The following is a 23,934-nucleotide window of genomic DNA, read 5'->3' on the forward strand; positions in this document are numbered from 1 at the left end:
GGGAGTATGCAGGCGGGGAAGGCACCGAGGCCAGATGGGTTCCCGGTGGAATTCTATAGGAAGTACGTGGACCTGTTGGGCCCGCTGCTGGTAAGGACTTTCAACGAGGCAAGGGAGGAGGGGGTCCTGCCCCCAACGATGTCTAGGGCGCTGATTTCTCTAATTCTGAAGCGGGACAAGGACCCCTTACAGTGTGGGTCGTATAGGCCGATTTCACTCTTTATTGTGGATGCAAAACTTCTAGCAAAGATATTGGCTATGAGGATCGAAGACTGTGTTCCGGGGGTCATACACGAGGATCAGACGGGTTTTGTGAAAGGGAGGCAGTTGAATACCAACGTACGTAGGCTCCTGAATGTAATTATGATGCCGGCAGTGGAGGGGGAGACAGAGATAGTGGCGCTATGGATACGGAGAAGGCCTTTGATAGGATAGAGTGGGGGTACCTGTGGGAGATATTGAGGAGGTTTGGGTTCGGGGATGGGGTTCGTCAGCTGGGTGAGGCTGCTGTATGAGGCCCCAGTGGCGAGTGTGGCCACGAACAGGAGGAGGTCGGAATATTTCCGGCTATATCGAGGAACAACGCAGGGGTGTCCTCTATCACCTCCGCTCTTTGCACTGGCGATTGAGCCCCTGGCCATGGCTTTGAGGGAACTGGAAGGGGTTGGTGCGGGGGTGGAGGAACACCGGGTATTGTTATATGCGGACGATCTGCTATTGTATGTGGCAGACCCGATGGGGGGAATGCCAGAGGTGATGAGGATCCTTAGGGAGTTTGGGGATTTCTCCGGGTATAAGCTCAAAATAGGGAAGAGTGAGCTGTTCGTGGTGCACCCGGGAGACCAGGAGAGGGGGATTGGTGAGCTTCCGCTAAAAAGGGCAGAAAGGAGTTTTAGATACCTGGGGGTTCAGGTGGCTGGAAGCTGGGGGGCCCTGCATGAGCTCAACTTAACGAGGCTGGTGGAGCAAATGGAGGAGTTCAAAAGGTGGGATATGCTGCCGCTCTCCCTGGCGGGTAGGGTGCAGTCGGTTAAAATGACGGTGCTCCCGAGATTTTTGTTTTCGTTTCAATGCCTCCCCATCCTGATCCCTAAGGCCTTCTTTAAGCGGGTTAACAGGAGTATTATGAGTTGTGTGTGGACGAAGAAGACCCCGAGGGTGAGAAGGGTGTTTCTGGAGTGGAGCAGGGACGGGGTGGGGCTGGCGTTGCCCAACTTCTGCGGGTACTATTGGGCTGCCAACATGGCGATGGTCCGCAAATGGGTAATGGAGGGGAGGGGGCGGCATGGAAAAGGTTGGAGATGGCGTCCTGTGTGGGCACGAGCCTGGGGGCGCTGGTAACGGCACCGCTGCCGCTCCCTCCGACGAGGTACACTACGAGCCCGGTGGTGGCAGTGACCCTCAAAATCTGGGGGCAATGGAGACATCACAGGGGGGAGGTGGGGGCTTCGGTGTGGTCCCCGATACAGGAGAACCATCGGTTTGTCCCAGGGAAAATGGATGGGGGGTTCCAGAGCTGGTACAGGGCAGGTATTAGGAGGATGGGGGACCTGTTCATTGATGGGAAGTTTGCAAGCCTTGGGGAACTGGAGGAGAAATTCGGGCTCCCCCCTGGAAATGCCTTCAGGTACATGCAGGTAAGGGCGTTCGTTAGGCGTCAGGTGGTGGAGTTTCCACTGCTGCCAGCGCGCAGGGTCCAGGACAGGGTGCTTTCGGGGGTGTGGGTTGAAGAGGGTAGGATCTCGGCAACTTATCAGGTGATGCAGGAGGAGGAGGATGCCTCGGCGGAGGAGTTAAAAGGTAAGTGGGAGGAGGAGCTGGGGGAGGAGATCGACGAGGGTACGTGAGCGGATGCCCTGGGAAGGGTAAACTCTTCCTCCTCTTGCGCGAGGCTCAGCCTGATACAATTTAAGGTGCTGCACAGGGCGCACATGACCGGGGCAAGGCTGAGCCGGCTTTTTGGGAGGACAGATGCGTGAGGTGTTCGGGAGTCCAGCAAATCACACCCTCATGTTCTGGGCATGCCCAGCGTTGGAGGAGTTCTGGAGGGGCGTAGCGAGGATGGTGTCAAGGGTAGTGAATTCCAGGGTTAAGCCAGGCTGGGGGCTCGCAATATTTGGGGTGTCAGATGAGCCGGGAGTGCAGGAGGCGAAAGAGGCCGGTATCCTGGCCTTTGCGTCCCTGGTAGCCCGGTGAAGGATTCTGCTTCAGTGGAAGGATGCGAGGCCACCAAGCGTGGAATCCTGGATTAACGACATAGCAGGGTTTATTAAACTGGAGAAGGTGAAATTTGCCTTAAGGGGATTTGTGCAAGGGTTCTTCAGGCGGTGGCAGCTGTTTCTAGATGTCCTGGCGGAGTGTTAGGAGATGGTCAGCAGCCACCCGGGAAAGGGGGGGGGGGGGATGTTCGTGTTTGGTTGGGGATTTATTATTGTTTACTGGTTAACGTTTATTTGTTTACTCATGCACTTTTGTTCTTGTTGTTTTATTATTTGTGTAAAGGGGTGGGGGGGGGGGGGGTTCTATTTTCCCTTTCTGTTATTTATAATATGTGAAAAGTTTGAATAAAAATTATTTTAAAAATAAAGAATATATCCAGGGCTGAGTTCGAAAGATTTCTGATTTATAAACCAATGGTTATGGGGGCAAGCAGAAAAGTGAAAGTAGGGCCAGAATCTGATTGGCGATGATCTTATTGAATGGCAGAGCAAGCTCAATGAGTCAATCGGCCTACTCTGTTCCTATGCCCTATGATTTATATGGACAATGAGGCCTAGATTGATTTACAGGGAAGAAGGCACAAGATACTCACAACTGTAAACAATGACCAGACATCCACAGTGTGCTGACAGTGACTGTTAGGCCCCAAGTCTCAAAGTAGGCGTTATGAATGTTATGTTTATAAATGGTTATACTTTAAACTGCCTATTTAATTTCAAGGGTAGAATAGTTAGGTATTTAGAGAATAGCTAATCAGCATTTATACCTGGATACAAGAGCCATATGATTCACATTGTCTTGAGATGCGCTTTGAGAGAGGAAAAGTCTCTCTCAAGCAATTGGAGTTGTTGATAGATTCAAATATCTATGCTCCACAATCACCAGCAACATGTCACTTGATGCTGAAATCAACATAATCTTACATTGCAAAAGCCCTAGTCATTATGTCCAAGCTGAGTAAGACCGTATGGAACAAAAACAAATAGAAACCTGACTGAGAATACCTAATCTTGAGTCTACCAAGTTGACGCCCACAGAGCACTCCTTCGCAGTAGAGAGACCTGGACAACATATGCTAAGCAGGAGAAAAGGCGAAACATTTTCCACCTTCATTGTCTTAGGTGTATCCTTGGCATCTCTTGGCAGGTCAAGGTCAACAACTCAGAAGTCTCGGACTGTGTTAGCTTCACCATCATAAACTCACGACTAAGCCAATGCATCTGCCCAGGTTTGACCATGTTCATCAGATGGATGTCAGGTGCAAGACCAAAGACCTCCATACAGTAAACTGGCACAGGATCATGAACCTCTTGGGTGTCCGTACATCCACCACAAGGACATCTACAAGGATGGCAGACATTGACACTGACAATTGGGAGACAGTCACTGACAGCCAAGATCTCTGGAGGCTGACTGCTAAGAGAGCCATTGGAGAGGCGAGCAGATACTGAAAGCTCAGCTGGCAGACAAACAGGCCAAGAGAAAACAGAGGCCAGTGAATTGTGCACCTTCTCAGTCCACTGACACCTCTTTAGTAAATGTGGCAGAGACTACCGTGCCAGTGTCAAGCTCCTGAGCCACACCAGGCAATGCTCAATAAAGAGTTGACCACCAGGGTGCAAACCCATTGTCTTCAGAGACAGAAAGCTGCCACACCCAGCATTTATGTGTGCATACCCATTCAGCGCTCTCCTACATGCCATCACACCCTCATTCAAGTTCTTTGAAGCAGTATTTGTCTGCCACCTCATCCTTACCGGAGTACGGAGACTAGGGGATTTTCACAGTAACTTCATTGCAGTGTTAATGTAAGCCTACTTGTGTCAATAATAAAAGATTATTATTTTTATTTTTTGGATGAATCACCACAAGCCAATCCCAGCTCTATTCTACATGCTGTGCCAGTATCTCAGCCGGTGGGTGCAAAAGTTAGATCAAGCGACAAGGCCTCTTCTTCGGTATGGTGTTGTTCCTCTTTTTTTGTCCTGGGGCTCCTATGTATGGATGGACAGGCAGCAGTTCCTGGGTGTATGAAATTAGGAGCTCAGAAGAATAAAATTGGTGTGAGGGAAGGGGATTGGGATACACACCAAGCGGCTCATGGTCGTACCATCAGCAGTTTGTTCGTTTTGCCGTATAGCAGGATGAGGATATGCTGCAGGTTATGACATCCTTAGTGATGTCAAATGCCATGGGTCCCATTGCAGCCGGTCCCATAATGTAGAGAATTATATCCCCCATAGGGCTCAGGAAATATGGGTGCCTTTGTCCCCTGCACTTCTGCACATCGCCCCTTTAGTTTGTGCCACCATGTCATGTGTTATGGGCAGGAGGAGGGTTAATTTAAATCTCCCTAATTTCTCCTCTCACCGTCCATCCGTAAACAGAAAGGTGTTTTTACAGAAATCACAGAAAATACGGTGCAGAAAAGGCCCTTCAGCCCATCGAGTCTGCACCGACGATTCGATTTGTTTCTCCCTCCATATAAGTGCTGCTATATTTCCCAACCTTTCTGTTTTTGCATGATACCATTTCTATTAATAACACCACAGCAAACTCAAGATAGGATGAACTCGGTGCCCGACACCGAATGCACCACTCCCGGAGCGATGGGATCGGCGCCGAGTGAGCGGGCCTGGTGCCGATGAGCAGCAATGCGCTCTGTGCTCCTTTCAACACAAACTCACTGGAACCGCTGCTCCTGGTACTCGCCGATCTTCTGTTTGGAGAGGTGAGGTTTGACGCCATTTGCTTAGGGGGAGCAGAACCTGCATCGGAGGCTAAATGCGGAGTGCCGACATCGGTCCCCTGGCTTCATTCGGCTCACGACGGTGTGTCCCCTTTCGGCAGTTGCCTGGCAACCGCGCCGGGAGCAGCCCGGCAGCAGGAATATTTCCTTGGTTGCCAGGCGACCGGCCGGTGGGTGGGGCCTCAATGCCGGAAGGGACGGCACGAGCGCTCCAGGCCGCTCGCTAGCGCCACCGCTGGGCACCGTGGGGAGTGGCCCACAGCCGAGCAACCTAAGGTGCTGAGTGAAGGCTTCCTGTTCAATGAAGGTCTCCGAGACATTACAAAAGGTATTTCATGCTTGGACTGTCGATCCCACAAGCAGTGAGGATCCTTCCCAGGTACCGCAATTAAAAATATTTCCGAAAGCAAGAAAAAGCTTGCTGCAGTCCTTAGGGTATCGGCTGGGTTATGAATAGTTTATCCTCTGTCCTGCGGGGTTTATTTTTACCCTTGGTCTCTTCAGTAAATCTATACAAGGAGATCTGAGACTCCTTGTTTGAACCTGCCCAGAATCAGCGGCTTGGAGAGAAGTGTGCATGGCCAAATCCAAAGTCAAATATCTGTGGAAATTATTAGGGTGTTACATTATTCGTAAAGAGCTAGGAATTAATTGTAACGTGAATGTATTCCGGAGTGCCACGTTTTACTGCTGCGCTGCAATCATGTGGTGTAACAATGTATCAGTCTACTCAACACATGGACTGCTTCATGATATGACATAATAGGGGCAGGAGTAGGCCTTTCAACCGGTTGAACCAGCTCTACTCAATAAAATTATGGTGGGTTTGATTGTGGTGTAACTACACTTGCCTTCTTACTTTACCTCTCCCCCCATAAAAAAACCTGTCTTACTCAGCCTTTACGGTGGTTTAGCACAGGGCAAAATCGCTGGCTTTGAAAACAGACCAAGGCAGGCCAGCAGCACGGTTCAATTCCCGTACCAGCTTCCTTCGAACAGGCGCTGGAATGTGGCGACCAGGGACTTTTCACAGTAACTTCATTTGAAGCCTACTTGTGACAATAAGCAATTTTCATTTCATTCAATAAAACCACCCGATTGCTCGCTGGGGAAGGTAATTCCGAAGTCTAATTACTCTTTGAGAGAAGGAAATCTTCCTCCTCAAATGAGAGACTCATTTTTAAACTGTGCCTCCTAGTTCTCGATTTTCCCTACAAGAGGAAACATCCCCTCAGCAACTATCATGTCAAGCCCCCTCCCGCAGAATCTTAAACGTTTCAATAAGATCACTTCATTCTTTGATACACCAATGGCAATGGGCCCAACCTGCTCCACCTTTCCTCATAAGACAACTGTCAATCCAATAAGATTCACCTGAGGAAGGAGCAGTGCTCCGAAAGTTAGTGATTTGAAACAAACCTGTTGGACTTTAACCTGGTGTGTAAGATTTCTTACTGTGCTCACCCCAGTCCAGTGCCGGCATCTCCATATCAATTCAATAAGAATCAGTCTTATGAATCTTATCAAACCTGTTTCAAATGGAAATATATCCCTCCTTAAATAAGGAGACCAAAAACTTTACACTACTGCAGATGTATCCTCATCAATGCCCTCTACACTTGCAGTGTGACTTCCCTAATTTAATACTCCATCCCTCTTCCAATAAAAGCAATTTGCCTTTCCAATTATTTGCTGTACTTGCATGCTGCACTTGCGTGCTAATTATTTGCGATTCATGTACAAACACACCCATGCCCCTCTACCCCATAGCATTCTGCAATTTCTCTCCATTTAAAAATAATATCTTTCTTTTCTGTTCTTCCTCACAAAGTGGACAACCTCATTTTTTTCCAACATTATACCGCTTCTACCTAACATTTGCACCACCATTTAACTTATCTATCTTTTTGCACGGTGGTGCAGTGGTTAGCATTGCTGCCTACGGCGCTGAGGAAGCGGGTTCGAATCCTGGCGCTGGGTCACTGTCCGTGTGGAATTTGCACATTCTCCCAGTGTCTACGTGGGTTTCACCCCCACAACCCAAAGATGTGCAGGATAGGTAGATTGGCCACTCTAAATTGCCCCTTAATTGGAAAAAATAATTGGGTACTCTAAATTTATTTTTAAAAACTTATCTATCTTTTCGAACACTCGAAAACCTTATCATAACTTTCTTTCCCACCTATTTGTCAGCCATTTTGCCACGATACACTCAGTCCCTTCATACAAATCATTAATATAGATTGTGTATATTCAAGGTCGGAGGACTGATTCCTGTGGCAATAGACCTTTACCATTTGTCTACTTGAAAAGCAGCTAAATGCTTTCTGCTGTGAAGAAGATCAAATTAAAGCACTTGGTGCTTTTGATGTGGGAAGTAACTGTCACTCATAGCAAGAATGTTTATAACATTGTGGCTAGCATCAAAACAGGGTAAAGGAGGTGCATTCAAGTGTGAGGAAAGATAGATCAACAATCCACCAAGCAGGTGTCTCTGGAGTAATAAAACTGTCAATCTTTGGCTAATGCAATGTATTGCTGTGTGAAATTGAGTGGAAGATTTGCATTTCAAATGTTGTCAAAGGATTTCAAGCCCTCTGAGGTATACTTAGCTTTGGAGGAAGCCACTGACAGTTGTAACAACTGTGGCTGTAAACACTTTTGTCTGAGGCAGCAGATGTTTGGAAAGGGCACGTGCAAATGCAGTGATTTTTCACTCTACTGTCCGTACTGCTCTTCATTTTTCAGGCTAAGGCCTCTGATGGGGAGGGGGTGGTCTGATGGGTGGCACGGAGGGTCGGGTCACCCTCATGGATGCATGCTGTGGGGGTGACCCGTTATTCCTGTGGTGGTAGAAGGGAGGATGCCCTACCTGTCAGCGGAGAGGGGGACAGGTTGGGGAGGGGTGCCTGCGCCGGATCTCCAAATCAGACCACCCACTCAAAATGGCAGCCTGTTGAAATACCGTAAGCTCTCCTCCTTGCATAAATGTGCATGGAAAAGGAAAAAGAATCGCACCTGGCTGCCACTCCTAGCACCAGCAGAGACCAGTCACCAGTCTCTGCTGGCTGAAGCACTTAATCTCCAGAATGGAGAATCAAGCCCAGTATCTTTAAATTTACCCAGTTCGAAATCCTTGTATATCCCTAACTTCAGAGCTAATCTTCCCCAAACAACATCCTCTAGGTTTTTAAAAACCAACAGGCAAAATCCAATAATAGTTACCAAACCAGGTACTTAAATCACCTGGGGTTGCTTCTGACATAGGGCAGAACATCTGGTTGTTCAAACAGGCTTTTCTAAAGACACAGCTTGCTGGTAGTTCACACAGCTTGTCCTGCTGCGGGCTGAGTTCTCAAACAGGCTAACATGAAATTGCTTCTGATATAATATTTTCCCTTTTGATCTTCCCTTATCTGTAACCTGTTCAAAAATCACTCTTTATTACCTTCATTTTGTGAGTCTATCTTTTAGAATGTAATTGTGAAGTTCACACCTAATCTTTTCCTTTAAACTTCTAACATCTTTACACAAACCCTTCTATTCTCCATTGTTACCGATTTTCCTGAGGTAAACATCTGTTTACAGTGTTGCTAGACTTGTCAACATATCAAAAGCACAAGTTTCATCACGAACGAAAGAGAAAATGCTGGAAAATCTCAGCCAGTCTGGCATCATCTATAGGGAGAGAAAAGAGCTAACGTTTCGAGTCCGATGAGTCTTAGTCAAAGCTGACAGTTTCATCAACTGTATCTACCACTATATAGCTTCCATTTTTAAATTGTTTTAAATTAAAACCACCAGAGCACATTCCCAATTACTGGATTTCCTTGATTTTCATATTATCATGATTTCCTGCCACCCTTGAAACTGGCACTTATACTCTGGAATCTGCATTTTGAATTATCGGCACACCCTCAAGTCTAAAGAATTGAGAAAAACTTAAAACAAATATGATCCCATCTTAAAAATTGCAATTTCCCAACTTCACTATAATTTACCACACAAATTTAATAGAGATTTGAAGCACAACTGATCCATTTTACTATCACTCAATCTTAATTTTATTGGTTTACTTATGCAGTACTCAGAATAAAAGTGGGATATGGGTTTGCCCTCAACTTTATTTTTCCAATGTGAGCTCATTCACTTAGGAAAAATACTCGGGATGCATGAAGTTATTTGTCTTCTCTATTGTGAAATTTCCCAACATGGTAGCACAGTGGTTAGCACTGTTGCTTCACAGAGCCAGGGTCCCAGGTTCGATTCCCGGCTTGGGTCACTGTCTATGCGGTGTCTGCACGTTCTCCCCGTTTCTGCGTGGGATTCCTCTCAGTGCTCCGGTTTCTATCCACAGGTCCCGAAAGATGCGTTTGTTAGGTGAATTGGACATTCTGAATTCTCCCTCTGTGTACCCAAACATGCGCCGAAATGTGGCGATTATTGGCTTTTCACAGTAACTTCATTGTGGTGTTAATGTCAGCCTACTTGTGACAATATTATCATAACTCAGTATGAATAGGGGACTTGTCCATCATTTTTTATTATAGTCAACACGAGAGTTTCAGTCGTGCTAAACCAATAATTTTCTTCTTTTTTTACAGAATAAAGTATCCAGAGAATGAAGAGTTTACTAGTTTTTGATTTTGATCACACAATTGTAGATGGAAATAGTGACACTTGGGTTGTGAAATGTGTACCAGATAAGAAGCTTCCAGACTGGCTTCGCAAAACGTATGATGGAAAACACTGGAATGAGTACATGCAAAAGGTGTTTGCCTACATCGGAGACCAAGGAATCAAGGAATCTGAAATGAAGCAGGTTATGCAATCCATGCCATATACTCCAGGGATGGTTGATCTCTTGAAGTTCATTTGCCAAAACAAGGATCAAGTTGACTGCATAATAATTTCTGATTCTAATATATTTTTCATCAATTGGATCTTAGAAGTAACAAATAGCAGCTTAGCGTTTAATACCATTCTTACAAACCCAGCAAATTTTGTGGAACGAAACCACCTTACAGTTGAGGGTTTTCATTCTCACCACTGTCTGCAATGTCCTGATAACCTCTGCAAAAAAAAAGCACTGGATGACTTTGTGGCTGATCAACTTAAAGCCGGGGTACGATATAAAAAAACTATTTATACAGGGGATGGAGCGAATGACTTGTGCCCCATTAAAGGTTTGAAAGAGTATGATGTTGCTATGGTCAGAAAAGGGTACAAGTTAGAAAAACTGATCCATAAATTGGTTGGTGGAGACTGTGGTTCTATGCAGCCATCAATTGTGATATGGTCATCAGGTGAAGAAATCTTGTCTTATTTGAAAAAATGTTTGAAGACTTAAGGAAATCTCATTTGTAGATTTGCTCATAAACCTGCACCAAAAAAACCCCCACAATTTATTGTCATTTGATTGCAATTCAAAAATGCATAATTCAAAAAGAATTCTCAGCAAAATTGTAGAATTAAAATACTTTCACGGGCTCTCTAATTCCAGCAAGTTATCAATAGCTAATGATGAAACGGTAGACTGACAGTTGTTTTCCACATAGTCTACCCATTGCACCCTTTCCCTAAGGTCTGGTATTTATACTATTAAAGAGTTAGCAAAATTGACCAATTCAAAGTCATTTGTTATGTAAATTTTGTCTAGTGACATTTGAATATTCTGGAACGGTATTTAAATTGAACACACACCAATGTGTAATGAGATTGTACTTTCAAATAAAATTACTTGTTGCTCGCATTAGGATTGATCTTGCATTAGAAAATGGTGTGTCACTCAGGATTCAATATAAATGTACATTAAGCTTGTTTCATAATTCTACTAAATTTCAACTACTTCAATCAGCATTGTAGAACAAAGCCCAGTTTGCTAAAATTGCGAAATAAGTGGACATATACTTTAATGGACTTTGCTGTTTTTCATATTAAGAATATTCACTCATAGCAGGTGTTCACAGGTGTATATATTTAATAGTAAAATTATGTTGTTAAGCGTGGGAGGCTATTGCATAACGGCTGAAGAATTGCAGTAGAATCAGTGCTGCAGTTCTAATTGGCAAAGCAAATTGTAGGAACCTTTTACATTGAGTATTCTGTTGGTTTGTTTCATGGTCCGTTTCTACAACAGGCAGAAATGTTCATGCTGTAATCTTCAGAAAGAATCTCTTATTTCCCAAATGAACTTGTGTATTAGTGATTTTTTTAAAAATGCTTTTCTACTCTTAAATTACAATACCCATTGAATTCAATGGGGAACGACAGTTGCAATCAGTTAATGAAGAAAGAAAAAGTCCATTCTTTTTGTGCGTGTTCAGCATCTTGTGGGCGTGATTCTCCGGCCTCGTTATCTTCTCGCTCAAGCGAAACAAGGCCAGTGAATAGTGGGAGAGGCCAAAAATGAGAACTGCGCCAGGCGCCATACAGTTTGCGATGCAACTGACCTGTTCCCATAGGCAAAATCGGGATCTCCCTGTAGCGTGGCGAGAAACCACTTAAGCCCTATTTCCATATAATTAACGAGAGCCACCCCATATGCCACGGCTTCCTGTCATTCAGCGGCCTCCCTAACAAGTGCTCACGCTGGCGGTGATTAGTACTCCTATTGAAAAACGTGAACCTGGTGGATGCACTTCTGTGTGGATCCGAGGAGGTGAGTAACTATCTTTGGTCACAGGCAAAGGATTGCCACTTCAATGTTCGGTGGGGGGGGGGGGGTGAGGGACCCACGGCTGCGTTTGGGGGGCCCTCGGTAGGGGGGGGGCAATGGCTCATGGCACCACCATGCCAACCCCTGGATCGTTTACCCCTTGGCCCCGTCCGTCTGCCCCAATGACCACTCATATCACCCACCAACTGCCGAGGCCTCTGGCCATGCGGCTGAAGGCTTTTGCTGATAGGGAATTGGCAATCGTGGTTGAGTGAGCACTTCACACATCCCACGTGGATTCCCGTGGGTGAGCCATGTAGCATATGGGAGTCATTGCCTAGAATCCCAATCACACTTTGATGCATGAACACTGTGCAAGAACACTGCGGGAGACAACATCACACACGCAGCCGCCAACATCCTGGGGATAGGACATAGCTCCAGGGACATGTCCATGGCCGGAGGGTGCCACAGGAAGGGGCAAAAGGTTCGGAGGTCAGCCCAAATTATGGTTCTGCACAAAGTGTTTAATGTGTTTTATAATCCCCCACTCTCGCAAGGGGGTTCTGCCTCCACATGATGTGCATCATCAGCAGTGTGGTGATCACCAGATTTAGCCCCAGAAGCCTGTCCACTTACATGTCCCACTGACGTGTGTGTATCTGCGCTGGTGGATGTAGGGGATGACAGCTGTGCCGCGTCTACAATAGTTACATCCTCGAGCTCTCCTCAGAGGTGTTCTCCTCAGAATCAGGCTGCCCGGAATGGGCTGGCGCGGTCGGCTGGAGGACCTACGGGAGAATGGACATGTGGTGAGTGGGAGGGATGGGTCAGTCAGTAAGGCAATAACAACTCGCGTTTGATAGCTCCTCTGGGTGGAGCCAGGCTCTGCGTGGGTGACCTCCCTGTATCGGCCAAACCAGTCATCCGCAGGGCACGCACCTCGAAGGAGGTGAGGATTCTTATGTCTGGCACCCCTCCACCAGTCTGGTCCCTCTTCCAAAGATTATGGGAGAGTTTTTCCTAAGGAGACACAGAGGGGGCATCATTAACCATACACGTAGTTCACAGTGATGGGAGGGGTGTATGAAGGGAGGTCTGGAGGGGGTTGAAGGGGGAGGGGGTGGAGGGAGGGTTGGAGGTTGCATGGGGAGTTACGGGATGGAAGCTCCCTTGGGGTGGGGGGGGGGGGGTCTTTGGAGTCTACTCACTTGTACTGCCCTGTGTAGGTTGTTGACATTATGGCAATGGAGGCCAGTCCTCCTGGTCACACTCCCTGAGCTCACAGCTGCCACCACCTCATCCCAAGCAGCACTGGCTGCCCTATGGTTGACTCTCTTGGACCCTCGGCAGGGGGAACAGGACATTTCTCCTGGCCTCCACAGCGTCCAGGAGCCTCCCTCGGTCAGCTTCCCCGAATCTTGGGGCTGGTCTCCTCGGCTCCATTGTTGTGAGCTGGCTGGGGTTGGCTGAGCAAGTACAGCTTAAGTGCTGCTCGACCTTGTTAGCGGGTGGCTGGTGCGCGCAGTGCCGGCAAATCAGCTGGCGAGCCTTCGTTTGCGGCGTGAAGCCAGTGAGGCCTCGTTAAGTGGACCAATTAACGTTGAATTTGGGGGGCAGCATGTGGTGCAGTGGTTAGCACTGGGACTGCGGCGCTGAGGACCCGGTTTCGAATCCTGGCCCTGGGTCACTGACCGTGTGGAGTTTTCACATTCTCCCCATGTCTGTGTGGGTTTCACCCCCACAACCCAAAGATTTGCAGGTTAGGTGGATTGGCCACTCTAAATTGACCCGTAATTGGAAAAAAATACTCTAAATTTATTTTTAAAAACATTGAATTACATTGCCGGCCTCGCTGGGTCGAGTGCCAGGAAGCTCGCAGCAAATCCCACTCGCTACCATACTTAGAAATTTTCCCGGAGAATCGCACCCTTTGTCTACTTCAAACTTGAATCTACAAATGTTTTATTTTAAAATGGATTTTAGAAAATAGTCCACAGCATGAGAGACCATTAATAGATTTTTTAAATTATACCAATAGTATAATTTTTGCTTTATAATTAAGTTTTGCTTCCAAAATAACAGATTTTCACTGTGTGTTGCAGTTTCATGTTATATGCTAATTCTGTTTTGTACATTGCAACACAACATTGTCACCATTATAATATTTTGGTTCTTTACTTGTGAAGTCACACACTTTTGTAAATTAATGGCTTAACAATATTCTTGAAAGCCGAGCATGGGCGGGATTTGCCGGAAGCCGAAGTCAGGAAAGGCAATTGGGCGGAGGAGAATAGATTCCAACGCCAAAATCACGGCGGGCACTGATTCGATGCCAAATCGTGATTCTCAATCACCTTGACAGTAGCGTAATTGCGTTCCGGAACGCACGTACAATAAACACCGTTTGCACATCATAAGCGGGACCGACCCGGTATTCTCCAGGGTTCTGCGATTCTCCACCTCGCTGGGCCGAGTTCCCACCGGTGTGGTTCACTTGTGCTTTTAAAAATTGTGAAAGGACTCGGAGAGGAGTGACTGCAGGCTACTGGGCCAGACTCTGGCCTGCCGAGGGTGGGGGGATCAGACTGAGTGGCCATCATGATGCCCCACAGGACTGGGGTGGTGTCCAGGCATGGACCACCATTACCGCAGCTTGCAAGGCAGCCATATTGCTGCGCATCCCACTCACCATCCACCCTGGATCTGCAGAGTGACATCGACCATATGGGCACCCCCCCACACGGCCACTACCCGCTGGTGGCCTACCCAGGGCAACACCTACAGGGGGCGCGATGCCTTCCCCTGGCTGTGGCAGTGTCAGCGAACAGGGATGGGTGTCAGGGTCAGAGACCCTCATCCAGCACCCAGGAGCGTGATCAGGCAGTGCTTTGGCCTCCTGAAGATGTGATTCAGGTGACTGGACTGCACTGGAAGGGGCCCTCCAGTATGAGGCTGAGAGGGTCGCCCACATTGTGGTGGACCGCTGCGTCCTCCATAACTTTGCGCAGCAGAGGGACGATGTGTTGGAGGAGGAGACGGAACGCCATGCCTCGTCCGATGAGGGTGGGCAGGAGATGGAGCCCAGGCAGGCACGGGAGGCCGCACGACGTGTGCACCAGGGACAACGCACAAAGGCGCCTCCTGGTTCACCAACGTGGGGATGATGGGGTGGGGGGGCGTGGACATTGCATCCCACCCCACACATCCCACTCCTCACACCCATCAGACAGAGCACCGAGGCACTAAAGGTGGCAACAGGTGTTTAATATGAATGAATGTGTACAGATTTGTGCCCTAGCCCCTATAACTAAACTGTGCCCTGTACCCATGCAAACTTAACTAGTGTCTAACTTTATGGCCTTACTGGCCCTAATGCTACATCTGGTGGCTCCCCAGATGGTACAGCAGGAATGGAGGCGGCCTGCTGGGATTCCCGCCCGTCGACCTGAGGCGACCAGGCCTGGATGGGCCCGGCTGCTGCTCAGATGTCCTGGGTGGCGTGGTGCTGCTCCGTTCTGTCCACTGCCCACCAGATGCACAAGGGGCAGAAGGGGAGGGGGGGGCAGTGTCCGAAGTGCTGCGGTGTTCAGACACCTCTCCTGCGGGAGTCATCGGCACGGGCCCCATCAGCACATCCTCCCTCAGGGTGCCTGATGGCCTCCGGGCTACTTCATGGGATGGGAATGCGAGGGGAACTATCCCCTGAGGTTCCCCAGCCACCTGGCACTGCCAGTCCTGGAGGCCCGCTCTGATCTCGACCAGGGTCCGTCCCCTTGCGGCCATGGAGCACAGGCAGTGGACCATCTCTGTCTGGGACTGCACCACATCATTCTGCGACTGTGCCACCACCTTCTGGGTCTGTGTCACATCACCCAGTGACTGCACCATCTCCCGCTAAGTCTGAGACAACTCTCTCCGTGTCTGCGCCATGTTTGACATCGCCTGGGCAATGCCACCAACGTTCCCAACCATGGCCTGCTGTGACTGGACCATGCTCAGGAGCGCCTCTGCGATCTTCAGGTGACTGTGTGGTGGCAACCCTGTCCTGGGCCTCGGCCAGCGTCTGCACAGAATGCCCTAGGCCTTGGACATGCTGACCCATAGCTGAAACTGTACCCCATGCCTCCACCGCGGATGTCACCCCTGTAGTGCTGGCCTGGGTGGCACGCATTGTCGGTAGCACCACCTCCTGCTGCACGCAGTTGGACTTCTCCAACAGTACCTGCAGGTATTGGATGCTCACCGACAACCCCTCATGTACTCCCTGGTTCTGGATGGGACTGTTTATTCCAGAAGCTCGAGACCCGTCTGGACGACAGCTAGTCCCTAGGATCGGCCTGCCCTCCGACCGTCCGCCCCTTTGGGTGCTCCTACCACCACCTGCTGTACACGGTCAACTGTGAGTACCAGATAGTGTCCCAGGAACCTCTTCACTAACATGCCCAACCGAGGTTAGTGTTTCTGGGACGGTGGAGGGTGTTGGAGACAGCTGTGACGGGTAATCTGTGTCATCCTCTGACCCGCGCTCCGGGGTCTCCTGAGTTTTGGGCGGAGGACTGGTGTCCGAACTCCTCTCATCTCAGTGTGGTGAATGTGATTCACACTATATATAGTTGCCAATATCACTCCGTGTATATATGTTCACTGTCCACCATTGTAAGTGCAGTTGCACTATCCGACCACCAGGGGGAGTCGCTCTGGGAGTACGCGAGAGTTTGTACTGGGCTCCTCCCTTGGCTCCGCCCAGGACTCCTCCCCCTGGGACCGATGTATAAAGATCAGTGCCTTAGAGCCAGCCTGCCAGTTCATGGAGTTCAACGACAAATAGGCTGGCTCTGTTGTGAGTGTATTAAAGCCTCTGTTCAGATCCAACTACACGTGTTCGCTGAATTGATGGTTCCATCACTCAGCATCACTACTCGGCTCGCGGTAGGGCTGCAGCTGTGGCACCGGCTCGGGTGGGGGACGGCAGATGGACCCGCCCCATCACCAACGGGTCCTGCAAGATGCATCATGAAACCGCGGGCCAGGGGATGGGTGGAGGTGGACGTATGAGTGGGGTGGGGTAAGATGGTGTTGGCGTGATGGTGGTGTGAAGGTGAGGGTGGCACACGTGTTACGCAGCCAGCAGCCGAGCTCCCCCTTGTGACCTCACGTTCCTCCCAGCCGGCCACCATGTCCAGAGCCCTCTGCTAGGCCACGGTGAGGAACCGCAGGTCCGGCAGTCCCCCTCCTGTCTTCTTCCGCTCCCGGCGGTTGTGCATAGCCTTCGTCTGGGAGGGGGGGGGGGGGGGGGGCGGGGGAGACACACGACAGTAAACACACTCGGCCGGTATGGGTACCGGCATGTGGTGCAGGGTGGGGGTTCGGCTGTCCTCCCCCTTCGTCTGAGGGGGGGGGGTTAGGATTACGGGTGTGTGGGATGCAGGTAACTGCCAGGGCACAGTGCTGCCTACTCCCCCTGGCTGCCCTGAGGAGGTCGTGCAGTTTTTTCCGGCACTACTGTGCCATCCACTGTTGCCCATGGTGCTCACAGCCTCTGCCACCTGCACCCAGGCACAGCGAACAACAGCAGCTGTTGGCCGGAGTTCCGATTCCGATGCCTCGCGGGACTTGGGTGAATCCTGCGAGGCGCGAAGGCTGCCGGGATATCCACAGGAGGCCTCACCCGGGATTCACTGGCCATGTTGTGCCCTCGCACGAGCGCCACACGGCCAGAGAAGCGCTCCCTTAGAGTTTCATTTTCATTGTGAAGCATTATTGAACAGATAATTGCAAGCTATTTTCTTGTATGATGTTAAAGTTATTTTAATCCTGTGTTAGTAATGATCTCTCACCCAGCCACCTCATGGGTTGTCCACCTGTCACCAGGCCCTCTTCACTGCACCCTCCCACCACCCCCCCCCCCCCCCCCCCCCCCCCCCCCAGTCTGTTCCTCACAGCCTGCTCTCACTCTAATCCCACACGTGCAAACCCTCACCCGTTTGAACTGGCAGCTATGCCACCTACACTCTCTCCGTTTGTCTCACCGCAGGACACATCAGAGGGCACAGCCACTCAGACTCATGGTGCAGGCACTGGTGCAAATTCACCGCAGGATGGTGGGGCTTCTTGATCTTAATCCAGCTGCCCCTCTATCTCATGGAGGAGCACAGGGGCCCCCAGGAACCTGAAGGAAAGAGAATTGGTAGGAGCCGGGGATCTCCATTCCAAAGGACCCCGTGAATGCCCAGCCCATCTAGCACCCCTCTCCCTGTGATTGACACACATCCAGCCCGACACACGGAAGTGGGGAGCACTGCAACAGCCATATTGCCTGACAGTAGATCCAGACCATCAAGGTCCAGTACACCCCTAGGGGATACTGGCCAATATAATCTCGGGAAACAGGGCGTGGAAGGCAACAGAATGCCTCAATCTCAGCGGCGGATTCAGGGGATACACCTAGATCTAACAGGAGAGTTAGGAGTAAGAAACTGTAGGCATCCAGTGAGTATGGGTGAACATAGGCACTAGTTACGATAGGCAAGCACTATACATAATCACTTGTAAATAAACATCAATTTGTTTACCACAAAATCTTCCACCCTTTCATTTGAAGGCGACATGCTCCACGAACCCCAGCACACAGTCAGCACCTCATCCCTGTGCACTGTGAGAATGGCAGCACTATGTCTCTCTGATGCGCGATCAATAACCACAGAAATGAAGGAGTAGTCTGAATTGAAGGCTTTAATCTACAAGATGTTTCCCCAGCAGCTTGAGTGCAGAAAGAACGATGGGTGCTGGGAAACACGGGTTCTTATAGAACATAGAACAGTACAGCACAGAACAGGCCCTTCGGCCCTCGATGTTGTGCCGAGCAATGATCACCCTACTCAAACCCATGTATCCACCCTATACCCATAACCCAACAACCCCCCCTTAACCTTACTTTTTAGGATACTACGGGCAATTTAGCATGGCCAATCCACCTAACTCGCACATCTTTAGACTGTGGGAGGAAACCGGAGCACCCGGAGGAAACCCACGCACACACGGGGAGGATGTGCAGACTCCGCACAGACAGTGACCCAGCCGGGAACTGAACCTGGGACCCTGGAGCTGTGATATGTGTTATACTCCGCCTCATCGGGCGGAGCTACCTTCGTCTTGACCAATGAGAAAGCAACACTTGGGCCAATGAGCAGCGAGCCTTCTCCACCAATAGCAGCTCACACTCCCAGGTACCATAGTACCTCTAGTCATACTACTGAGGAATTGAACAAACGAATGTGATATAAAATAGTTAGTTAAAATATTAGTTACAATAATGTAGATGTGAGCCAGTCTGATAGGAGTGAGTTCACAAACAAAGGACAAAGGGATTCAGAAAGCATGGCAAGGAAGGGGGGAGGGGTGCCTCGTGGAGGATGGGGAAAAGGATGCTGGGTAACAAGAGGCCCAGGGTTGAGGAATGCGAAGTGAGCCAATCAGGATATATGGCCAGGTCAGGAGGTGTATAGGATGACCTATGGTAATCTTGTAAGTGAAACTTGATGTCATTTGAATGATATTTGCAGAGATTTCTTTGTCTCCGATTTCACTCGGTTCTGGAGCTTCAGAAGACCGCCTGTGAGTTCTGAACCTCTGTGGAGCGAGTCAGCCTTGCAGGTTGGTTAAAAATAAATAATACTATACCTACAAATCCATCTCGAGTTTTATTGAGGCCGGACTGACGGGTAAAGAACTCAATATTGTCATTTGGTGCCGAAAACCCGGGATTTCTCCAGACGGTCACTGGCCAGCTGCGCAGTCAGAATTAGACTGATGTTGGACAAGGAAAGTGGGAATGGGCCCACAATGTGAGTAGCTGGAAAATGACCACATTGATTTTCCCCTTTTCTCATGGTCTGATTGGTCTGGTCACTCGCGGTTGGTACGGAAAGATCGTCTCGACAAAATCAAAGGTCAGTCTGGGGATTAGAAAATTTAAAAATTCAGTCGATGTAGGTGCGACTGAGGGTTGAAAAAGATTGATGGGATATCATAATATTGATAAGCATGACTAGTTCGAGATTATGGGGAATTGCTCGGATAACACGAGTGATCCAAACAGTTCATTGCAAATATTATGTGATATTTATCCAGATAAATCGAGAGATTTTAGAAAAATGTCAGCAACTTTAAGGAAGAAATTGGGTGAAGAATGGCCACTAGGGGGCACTGAAGATCTGGAGATTATTTAAAAAGTTCAGGGTGAAATATGGAAGAAACACCAAAGTATACGGGCCAAAGAGTTGATTGGATTATGGAGACAATATTGTCAAGAGGAGAGGGATAAGATCATGTTATCAAGTTGGCAAGAAAATGCCCTTAAAATGGGGATTCCAATTAGTGAAGGGGGGAACCAGAAAACTCTGGAGATCTTGAAAAAGGAGTGTGCATTCAAAAAACGCGCAAGTAAAGAGAGGGAGACACCTAGCGGGGCAGACCCGAGAATAAAAAATGGGCTACGTAGTTCAATGGCTGGCCTTGCATTGACAGAGGCAGATGATGACCTAGAGAATTGGACCATGTCGGGTAGAGTCCAGACTGCACCAGCGGCATTGCCCGCACTAATTCCAGACCCACCAGGGTATCATAATTTATATCCAGTCATTGCTTCCCAGATTCAAATCATGGCAGCCTCTCCAGTCCCTTCGGTTGATAGTTTGGGTCCTATTTCTGCACCTTCACTGTCTGTTAGAGAAGGGCAGCTCTGTTCCACAAGCCCAGTTAGCTCTAGGGCCCGATCTCGGACAATGAGAGAGGGGCCTGATCCTATGCAGAAACAATTATGCATACCACCTAGATCCCTTAAGGCCAATATGGTAGGACAGAAAAGTATGAGAACAAAGAAAGAGGACGGGAATGGTTCTGAGGAGCCGGAGCTCCCCCTATCGGAAGGGAAGGACGTCGAAGTCTTTGAAGAGCCAGAGGAATCCGCTAAAGCGCCCCCTAGTGAGACTCTGAGACAGTTGCCGATTAGGAAAATACCCAATCCTGATGCTGCAACAGCAGCAGCCCAGCCCACGATAGACGTTTATCTCCCACGGAGACCCAGTGAGATGATGGCTATTCTGGCTGCAATTCCAGACAGGAAGAAATCTCCTGCTGCTTTCGTGGACTATCTGAGAACTACCATCTCAGTTTATCAAGCTGATTCTAGGGACCTCTGGGCCCTAGTCCAGCAGGTTTTAACCCCAGCAGAGTACCGCAGTCAACTCAACCACTTGAATTATGCTAGCCACACCGCACTTCAGCAAGCCCATGCCTTGGACGATGATAGACGGGCACAAATCCTGAATGCGTTGAATGCCACATTTGAAAAGCCTATAAACATCTCTGCTATCTTAGACCTCAAAATTAAAAAGACTGAGGAGCCAGAGGAATTTCTGGAACGCTTTAATGAAATCTACCGTGGGCATCCATGCGGGCGTCCATGACTCCGGGAGCGATGATCCGGTCCTCGTGGAGGTTTCCACACCCCTAGACGGGGCTGGTGAGGGCCGGGCCATGGAGGGGTGTGGGGGGGGGGGGTTGTCTGGTCTTCTAGGCGGCGCGGGTGAGGGGGTTAGCGGCCCAGGGAGGGGAGCGCCTGCGGGGAGCAGTTGTGGTTGGAGGGGGGTGGGTGGGGCTGGTGCCGGGGGCAATGGCAGGGATCCGGCGGGTGCCAGGTCCCGTAGACAGACCGTGTCTTATCGGCCGTCATTGTACTCCACATACACATATTGCGGGTTAGCGTGGAGCAGCTGGACCCTCTTGACCAACAAGCCCGCACGTGTTTCCAGAGCAGGATGGGTCCGGGGGCAGCCAGCCAGGTCAGGAGCGGGGTCCCTGAGGAAGACTTCCTGGGGAAGTCATAAGACTCCATAAGGTGTTTGATTTGTAGACGTGCAAAGTAGCGACCCGATGGAGTGGAGGGCGTCTGGGAGGACCTCCTGCCAGCGGGAGACTGGGAGATTTCTGGACCGTAGGGCCAGCAGGACGGTCTTCCAGACCGTGCTGTTCTCCCTCTCGATCTGTCGTTTACCCCGGGCGTTATAACTGGTCGTCCTGCTTGAGGCAATGCCCTTGCTGAGCAGGAATTGACGCAGTTTGTCACTCATAAAGGAGGACCCCCTATCGCTGTGTATGTAAGCGGCGAATCCGAACAGGGAGAACATGCTGTGGAGGGCTTTTATGATGGTGGTTGTGGTCATGTCAGGGCAGGGGATGGCGAACGGGAAGCGGGAGTACTCGTCAATCACGTTGAGGAAGTACGTGTTGCGGTTGGTAGAGGGGAGGGGACCTTTGAAGTCCATGCTGAGGTGTTCAAAGGGACGGGAAACCTTTATCAGATGCGCTTTTTCGGGGCGGTAGAAGCACGGCTTGCACTCCGCGCAGATGTGGCAGTTCCTAGTGCCTGTCCTGACCTCCTCGATGGAGTAGGACAGATTGCGGGTCTTTACAAAATGAAAGAAGCGGGTGACCCCACAGGTGGCAGAGGGCCACGTGGAGGGCTCGGAGGCGGTCCATTTGTGCGTTGGCACAGGTGCCGCGGGACAGGGCATCGGGAGGCTCGTTTAGCTTCCCAGGACGATACAAGATGTCGTAGTTGTAGGCGGATAACTCGATCCTCCACCGCAAGATCTTGTCGTTTTTTATCTTGCCCCTCTGTGCATTGTCAAACATGAAAGCCACCGACTGTTGGACTGTGAGGAGGGTGAACCTCCTGCCGGCCAGATAATGCCTCCAAAGTAGCACAGTTTCTACTATGGCCTGTGCTTCCTTCTCGACCGAGGAGTGGTGGATTTCGGAAGCATGGAGGGTATGGGAGAAGAAGTCCACGAGTCTGCCCGCTTGGTTGAGGGTGGCCGCCAGAGCTACGTCGGACGCGTCGCTCTCGACCTGGAAGGGGAAGGACCCGTCGATAGCATGCATCGTGGCCTTTGTGATATCTGCTTTGATGCGGCTGAAGGCCTGGCGGACCTCCGTCGACAGGGGGAAAGTGGCTGTTTGGATGAGGGGACGGGCTTTGTCGGCGTAGTTGGGGACCCACTGGGTGTAATATGAGAAGAAACCGAGGCAGCGCTTCAGGGTCTTGGAGCAGTGGGAGAGGAGGAGCTCCATTAGGGGGAGCATGTGTTCTGGGTCGGGGCCTATCACTCCATTTCGCACTACATAGCCGAGGATGGCTAGACGGTCGGCGCTGAACACGCATTTTGTCTTTGTTATAAGTCAAATTTAGGAGTTTTGCGGTTTGGAGGAATTTGCGGAGATTGGTGTCGTGGTCCTGCTGATCGTGGCCGCAGATGGTGACATTATCGAGATACAGGAAGGTTGCCCGTAAACCGTATCGGTCGACCATTCAGTCCATCTCTCGTTGGAAGACCGAGACCCCATTTGTGACACCGAAGGGAACCCTTAAAAAGTGGTAGAGCCGCCCGTCCGCTTCTAACGCAGTGTACTTGCGATCGCTCGCGCAGATGGGGAGCTGGTAATAGGCGGACTTGAGGTCCACCGTGGAGAAGACCTTGTACTGTGCGATCCTGCTGACAAGGTCGTATATACGGGGAAGAGGGTACGCGTCCAGCTGCGTAAACCTGCTGATGGTCTGACTGTAGTCTATGACCATCCTATTCTTCTCCCCGGTCTTTACCACCAGAACTTGTGCTCGCCAGGGGCTGTTACTAGCCTCGATGACCCGTTCCTTCATAAGCCGTTGGACCTCGGACCTGATGAAGACTCAGTCCTGGGCACTGTATCATCTGCTCCTGGTGGCGACAGGTTTGCAATCCGGGGTGAGGTTTGCAAACAAGGACGGGGGATCGACCTTGAGGGTCGCAAGGCTGCAGACAGTGTGGGGAGGTATAGGGCCGCCGAACTTAAATGTTAGGCTCTGGAGGTTACCCCAGGAGTGCGGCCGCGAAGAGGTATTGGAGGACGTAGAGTCTGTAATTTTTAAACTCCCTCCCCTGGACCATGAGATCCGCTATACAATACCCCATGATCTCCACTGAATGGGAGCCAGAGGCCAGGGCAATTTTTTACTTGACGGGATAGTCAGGGAGAGCGTAGCGTCCCACCCGTGGTGGGGTGTACGAAACTCTCCGTGCTCCCGGAGTCCAGTAGGCAGGTTGTTTCGTGCCCGTTGAGCAGGACCTTCGTTGTTGCCGTAGAGAGGGTGCGGGGTCGAGACTGGTCCAGAGTGACTGAAGCGAGTTGTGGCAGAAAATCGGAGTCGTCATCAAGCGGTGCGTAGTCACCCGTGGGGTCCTCGGAGACAATCCAAGATGGGGCG

The 23,934-nt window shown here is 49.9% G+C and overlaps 2 protein-coding genes across 8 annotated transcripts in view; one reads left to right on the top strand and one right to left on the bottom strand.

Moving 5' to 3' along the window:
* The window catches only part of ccdc173 (coiled-coil domain containing 173), a 121,040-nt gene that overhangs the window by 80,241 nt on the left and 16,865 nt on the right, over positions 1-23,934 (bottom strand). The window contains exon 1 of one of the 4 annotated variants that reach the window (XM_038789454.1): positions 4,908-5,138. The exons of 2 other annotated variants lie outside the window; for them this stretch is intronic. In XM_038789454.1, the coding sequence (XP_038645382.1) occupies positions 4,908-4,994 (87 nt within the window). In that variant the 5' untranslated portion in view covers positions 4,995-5,138. Of the gene's footprint in view, positions 1-4,907; positions 5,139-23,934 lie in introns of those variants that run through there. One more of the 4 variants, XM_038789452.1, reaches the window with a different exon arrangement.
* On the top strand, positions 4,615-11,158 carry phospho2 (phosphatase, orphan 2). Of its 4 annotated transcripts, none has more exons than XM_038789457.1 (2): positions 4,615-4,951; positions 9,574-11,158. In XM_038789457.1, the coding sequence occupies exon 2, from the start codon at positions 9,591-9,593 to the stop codon at positions 10,317-10,319; it is 729 nt and encodes a 242-aa protein (XP_038645385.1). In that variant the 5' UTR covers positions 4,615-4,951; positions 9,574-9,590; the 3' UTR covers positions 10,320-11,158. The 4 variants fall into 4 exon arrangements, with proteins under 4 accessions (XP_038645385.1, XP_038645383.1, XP_038645384.1 ...); XM_038789455.1 differs by lacking the exon at positions 4,615-4,951 and adding an exon at positions 5,164-5,297; XM_038789456.1 differs by lacking the exon at positions 4,615-4,951 and adding an exon at positions 5,188-5,348.

This window comes from Scyliorhinus canicula, chromosome 2 (genome assembly GCF_902713615.1).
Source record: "Scyliorhinus canicula chromosome 2, sScyCan1.1, whole genome shotgun sequence".
Lineage (NCBI taxonomy): Eukaryota > Metazoa > Chordata > Chondrichthyes > Carcharhiniformes > Scyliorhinidae > Scyliorhinus > Scyliorhinus canicula.

Coding starts and splice junctions, on each gene's coding strand:
- phospho2 (XM_038789457.1), top strand. CDS start 9,591: ATGAAGAGTTTACTAGTTTTTGATTTTGATCACACAATTGTAGATGGA.